The sequence below is a fragment of the Gigantopelta aegis genome, unplaced genomic scaffold (assembly GCF_016097555.1).
Source record: "Gigantopelta aegis isolate Gae_Host unplaced genomic scaffold, Gae_host_genome ctg9098_pilon_pilon, whole genome shotgun sequence".
Classification (NCBI taxonomy): domain Eukaryota; kingdom Metazoa; phylum Mollusca; class Gastropoda; order Neomphalida; family Peltospiridae; genus Gigantopelta; species Gigantopelta aegis.
In genome coordinates this window covers 1-6,758 of record NW_024536915.1, presented here as the reverse complement: position 1 = coordinate 6,758, position 6,758 = coordinate 1, and the positions used below count along the sequence as shown (strand labels likewise).

At 32.9% G+C, this 6,758-nt stretch overlaps 1 protein-coding gene across 1 annotated transcript; it reads left to right on the top strand.

The window, feature by feature from the left end:
- Nucleotides 1–899: 899 nt before the first annotated feature.
- On the top strand, nucleotides 900–6,742 carry LOC121367112 (multiple epidermal growth factor-like domains protein 6). The gene is made up of 3 exons (XM_041491263.1): nucleotides 900–1,318; nucleotides 2,278–2,406; nucleotides 6,120–6,742. Exons 1-3 carry the CDS (start codon nucleotides 1,093–1,095, stop codon nucleotides 6,296–6,298), a joined length of 534 nt encoding a protein of 177 aa, XP_041347197.1. The 5' UTR covers nucleotides 900–1,092; the 3' UTR covers nucleotides 6,299–6,742.
- The last annotated feature ends 16 nt before the right edge of the window (nucleotides 6,743–6,758 follow it).

The window sequence follows — 6,758 nt, the reverse complement described above, 5'->3', positions numbered from 1 at the left end:
TTCTTCTCTTTTCCTCCACCTATTGTTTCTTTCTCCCCCCCCCCCCCCTCCCGAGAAACCAACTAGTGTCTATGAATTCATGTATATAAATAAATTCATATAGACATGCATATAAATATTTGTCTTCTTTTTTTAGTTGCTTTGCTCTAGATTGTTTTCTTGTATGTAGATAGAGAGCATTTACATCAGAAAATACTATAAAAACACCAACATGCAAAGCATCGCAATTAAAACATTTTTAATAGAAACATTATCTACTTTGTTGATTTAGAATAAGTTAAATCACAAATGATAAAAATGTATTTGATTAAATTCAGTATTGTCTGATTAAATAATGGTAATGTGTATATTCACTACCAAATTAATCTAGTAAGAAAAAAAAAAAAAATGTGATGCACTTCACTTTCATTATAGCAGAACAACAGACATATATATCTGTTTTAATGAAATACATTAGTGTATCAACTGTAATCATGATTGAACATGTATTATCATTGTACCCCAATGATTCGAGGCTCCTCAACCTTGGCATTGTCTTCTGGGGATCTGGGGACAATAAATATGTTTTGTTAAAATCGTCAGTATCATATATTAGGAATATAAATTGTATTATGTGATCTTATAATACATGGTGTTGACGATTTCGAAACACACGAGGGTATTAATGTCCTTTGCATATAATCGCAATCTTAATACAAAATGTTTTTGTAAACTGTATACACAACATTAACTCCAGACAGCCATTACTCGATATTCAATACACGTAATAATGTGTGACGCTGTGTCTTTTTGAATGGAAATGGTGTCAAATGTGAATGACATCATCTTGGATATCCTTACATAAAGATACAAATTTTACATACTTTAAAGGTATTTATATTACAGATGTTTATAATTTGTTAACAGGTTGTCATCAGATTAAACACCTTAACCTGAAATAGAGAAGCGGCAATACATTATTAAAAGGAAATAATTAAAATAATTAATTAAGTAAACACTATCAGTTTCTGTAGATGTTAATGATTTAATTGATTATAGAAAACATAACACAAGTATCATACAACTAAAATTATTATATGTATATGAAACTCTATGTTTCCCATATGCACAGCAAAAAATCGCAGAAATGGAGTTAAGGTGTACAGCTCTCTTTATGAAAGCCCGAAAACCTCTGGTCACCTGTGTGGTTCATCAACTCAGTCCAGTCCAGATGTGACGTCAATGACATGTAATAATACAGCTAGATACATTACACTATACAAAGATGACGACAGCAGAGGAGACACAGCAATGAATTTCTGTGAAGTTCAAGTATTTGGTAACTATTTGCTTTTGATCTCATTCTCAAATATCCTAAACAACATGGTACGTGCTGATCTGTCTATGGAAAAGTGCATATATGTATATATGAAATCATAAAATGTTTGAAATTTGTACAAAATATCAAAATACAAAATATCAAAATACAAATTTTCAGAACAATAAATAGTTGTATTTAAAAACATATTTGCATCATGTTCTTGTCATATATCAATGTCTAATCCTCTTGTTCTACTTATCAAGGGAACAAAATTCGGATTGCCACCTTAAGTACTCTTAACAGACGTAGACAATTATGTATTTGCATAACATTTAACTCCAACAAACTGCCTTGATTGATACTAAATATAAATATGCATGTAAACAGGCCCCCACCAGAAATTACTAAAAATAACTTTGCTGTGAATGACATAAGAGGTAACCCAACCAGTCGTCCATACGTTCTAGTGGTCAGTGTAAGGTACACGTGACACATCATCTAACTTTGATAGGTCTAATGTCAGCGTAGCAGACGATAACTTTGCAGGTATTTCTAATAACTGGAGTTCACTGTGTGAGACATTTTATTTGTACCAAAATATTGTATTAGCAAAAACTGATAACATGCATAATATTTATCGTATTATAATTAAAACATAAATTTCGTAGCTTGACTTCAAGCACTTTTAATGCTGAGGGAAAAAATACACTTTGTTGTTTCTGTTCAGGCTGATAGTTACGTAATATCTCGTGATACATGCAGTTACAATCACAGTATCGAAGACATATTTCGATCGAAATTGTATGACGGTACGATACTTAATATAAAAATGTAGCAGGTTTCGTCTGACGACTACAAGTCATAATAACCAAATATTTGACATCCAGTAGCGGTTGATTAATTAATCAATGCGATCTAGTCGTATCGTTAACCAAAACGTACTTAATATAGAATAGTTTCATAAATGTTTTGTCTAGTCTGTGCTTCTGGAACTTTCGGTGATAACTGCACCTTGTTCTGTCACTGTCGGGATGGACCGTGTGACTACATGACCGGAGTATGTACAGCAGGATGTAAACAAAACTGGACTGGGATAACTTGCAGTGGTATGGTATCATTTATAAAATGCACGTATCAAAGGAATAAAACTGCAGTAGCACGTTCATGGTTCTTTATAAATTAATGTAAACGCTTAATGTTAGACGTAACAATCATCTTTTGTTCCAAAAATAAAGCATATAGTCCATGTGCCAGATATCGAAACCCTCCCACCCCCCAGGGATTTTTGGAGACAAGTATTTTTAGATACCTCATTATATATCAATTTAATATCTGCTTGGCTGCAGCAAAACTGTTGGTGGATTAAAACAATATCGCCATTTGAATGGGGGTACCGTTGCACATTTCGTGTTCTAAAAAACACTATATTGAAACATTAAATATAGTGATAAAGTTGTCATCCATATACATTTTTAACAGATATAAGGCTAAAATGAATTATATTCATCCTGTACTAGATGTTAAGAGTAACAAAGCAAACAACAATGCAATATGTGGTATGAATAATGATATAGTCATCGGCAAAAAGTTAAGAAATGCCTGAAATACATTATGTTCTATATTTACACATATTTTGGGCTGCTTGAACCTTTTACTATTAAAAATTGCACTGTATTTAATATATTGAGACAGCATTATTCAAATATGGTTCAGTATATCTGCCTATACTATACTCAACAAAATTAATTAAGGTCCAATAGATATTTTAGCAGTTTCCTTTAAATGTGGGGGAAAATACAACTTCTTCCGTTGAAAGTTGTCAGCATTGGGGCATGTTCTTAAACTTAATGACTTAAATAACAATTTTGAGGGAACACAATGATAAAAAAACATTCAGAACAAATGTGTAACAAATACTTGCCTAGTGCTCATTTCAATATTTTTATGTGAAATACCCAGTGTTTTTTGCATGTATAACCAGTAAACGTTTACTGAGACAATGTATATAAGCCATATATAAACCAAAACATGCTAAAATAATATGACAGTAACAAAGCATTATATTATAATATAAGAAAGTTTACTAGCCCTTAGTTAATTTTGTTGAGTATACATGTATGTGCATCAATATTATGAATATGTCCCTCTTTACTAAATACCAGTGTTAAACATTTAAAGCATGAGTTTTGTGTACCTACCATAATTTCTTTTGCATTACATGCACAAGTCATCTATCTCACAGAAGTTCATCTCATACTACTTTGTGTTTGTAATATTTTTAGATTTACCTTTATAATTTACATTGTGCTTAACCTTATGCTTAGGTGTATATAATTAGTTTCTACCTCAAATATTGTCTAGGAACGTTTTGACTTCCTTTCATATTCCTTTGCATTTTCATGCAATTAAAATATGTCTGTCATGTTCACAATTTCTGGTATTCTCCTTCTCCAGACTCTGCTCTGGTTCCTCCATCCGTATGTCCATCAGCTCTCATGGTATAATATCACTATTTCATCTCTAATTTCTCAGCCATATGACAATTTGGTTGGGGAATAGCCTGGACTGGCTGGTATGACTGATACCAAATGACAACTTGGCAATTTGTTCTCTTTATGTGCATTCTCAGAGCATTCTCAGTGGATAAATACATGTAGAGTGGAGAAGGCTGATTTATACTCTACTGTAGTTCAATATTATCATCCTTGGTTTGGCAACAAACATTTCCAGATATTTCTCAAGTCATGATGTTTTTGTATGTTATTCGCACCTGCACTCCCATAGAGAAGGTATATGAAATCATCTGCTTCTTAAATATATGAACATCAATTTTTGCCGAACTTCCATGAGCTAACAACATTTCAAGGAAGTCTTGGTGTTGCTTGAGAATATTCAAAACCTCCAGTTTTCCATTCTGCATAAAAGCACTGTTGGTATCATAGCCAGTAATGGCAAACACAGCTGGAATTGCTAGTTGGTGTCTTCCCTGCATCCTTAATGATGCTGTGCACATCTATAAGATGCATCTTGTTGCCAAGTTGAGTGTATACAAATTTTGGTATCTGGGATGGTGAACTGGCAGCAATGTACAGACATTGAAGTATAATGTTTGTTTCTGCATCTTCTTGTGTACTTTACAACACCCCCAGACATGGTTTGCGTTTGAAACATGTACTTTGTCTCACAAATAGAACCATCTTCCCAACAAGCTGAGGGCAGAGTTTTCTTTTTTTCATTTAAAAGGTCTTCCAGTCTCTTAAGACCTTCTGTAGGAATTTCTTAGATCAAGTCTGGCTCGGAAGAACCCCTTTCACATGAGAAATGTAGTGCCAAACCACAAATGCTGTTATTATGCTACTGTGGATTAGTTGCAAACCTTCCATCCAGTAGATATTCCCTGAAAATATGCTGTACCAATGGAGCAAATTGGAAGAGAGCAAATTGCCATGGTCTCATATGGTATTAGTCATATCACAAAGTCCAGGGTATTCCTCAACCACATAGAAATGGTTGAGAAATGTCCAAAGAAATACTGAAGCTGAATTGGATAGTTTGTGATCTGATAATGCAAGAGCTGTTGACATATTGAGGGAGGAACAAGAGCAAAGGCCCAGAGGAAAAATAAGAAATTGCAAATATTGTGAACATAATAGACATTATATTTGAGTCAGATGGTAAGACTGAAATAGGAAAGAAAGTCAAGTGCTAGATATGTCTGATGACTATATCTGATGTCAATAAATTAAGCACAATTTAAATACAAATATGTTTTTAAAGATAGTACAAGCTGCTGTGAGATATATGAATTGTAAATGTTTTAACACACATGCCGAGGAAAGGTACTTATAATTGGCTGGTACTAAGAACAGAGGGACCTCTTCATAAATTTGTCAACATAGTATATAAACTCCATATACTTAACCATGTTTGAATAATGGAGCCTCAATATGTTATAGAAAAAAGCCAGGTCAATTTGTTTTTTTAATAATAAAAGCTTCAGGCAATCCTAAGTATGTGTATACATAGAAATTAATACATTTCTGGCATTGCTTACTAGTAACTTATTTTGAGAAGTATGCAATTATTTATAACTCATATTATATTGTTTTGTAATTGCTATTAACATCTACTTTATAGAATAGAAGGAAGGATGTAGAAATAGAAAATTGTAAACTTCACATATATCATATTTGGGTCACATAAAATGATTGAGAATTGGGAATGAAAGTTATATGTTTATAGTGCTAGATATTTGCCTGATGACAATATTCTATGTACATATCAATTATATACACCAAAACATAAGTTAAGCATAATATAAATAGAACTGCAATTCTAAAATATTACAAAAAGCAACAAAAAAAACTAGCTATTGTAAGATGAACTGTTGTGAGATAGATAAATTGTATATGTAATGCAGACTTGCCTAGAATGGTATGTAAATTCATGTTTTATGTTTGTGTGTAATATAACAATATTCAAAATATCCATGTAAATGGTTTAGACAGCATGTGCTGCACCATAATTAAGTAATGTGGGCCCACGGTTTAATATTGGTGTAAACAGTAATTTATAAACTATTGAATAAAATCATATGTTAATTCTTGCAAAACTTGCGTTAATCTGAGTTAAGTTTCGTTGTCGACAGTTGTGATTTGTTATAAACTTAATTATAGAAATGTAATTAGTTTGTTTATTTCAATTTATCTATTTGAATGTTGCTTTTCATTTGCTATTCATTTTTTCTAATCCCTATGCATTGTCTTCATCCTAAAATATGGTTAAACATGAAATGAATATTTTTACTTTATGTTTTCAGAATGTGCTTCTGATCACTATGGTCCTTTATGTGATAAACCTTGCTCCAGCAGACACTGTAATGAATCGAGTGCTAACTCCTCGTGTAGCAAAGTGACTGGACGATGTGACAACGGATGTACAGCAGGATGGATGGAACAAGACTGTACAGCGAGTAAGATCTACACTAAAACATCTTAGTGTGTTGTGTACAAATTTGTTTTATTCTCAAATATTAAGATCAATAACAACAGACTGAGCAATGATAATTATCTGATATATACCTGACAGAATTAAGTTCTTATTGCCACTCGATTTAGATCTGACATGACCTACCCCTATTCTTGTCCTGGTGACTATTTGTCGTGACTTGTTGGATTTGTTTGTTTTGTTTTTTGGGGGTTACCAAAGTTATGATATGACAGACATGACACTAGCAGGGAAGGGTATGCATACATTTAGCGAACAGCTGATATGACAGTGATTCATGAGTGCATGTTATCACAACAGTATTTATTCTAATGAGCTCTGTTCGGTGCTAGTTTTCATTTAGTAGACTAGTCTAGGAGTGACAGTCTTCTTTATGGCGGTGCAAGAGGGCTGAACTATCTACTAAAGAATATCATCGGAAGTGGCAGTCCTTCTATAGACGAGACCTAGA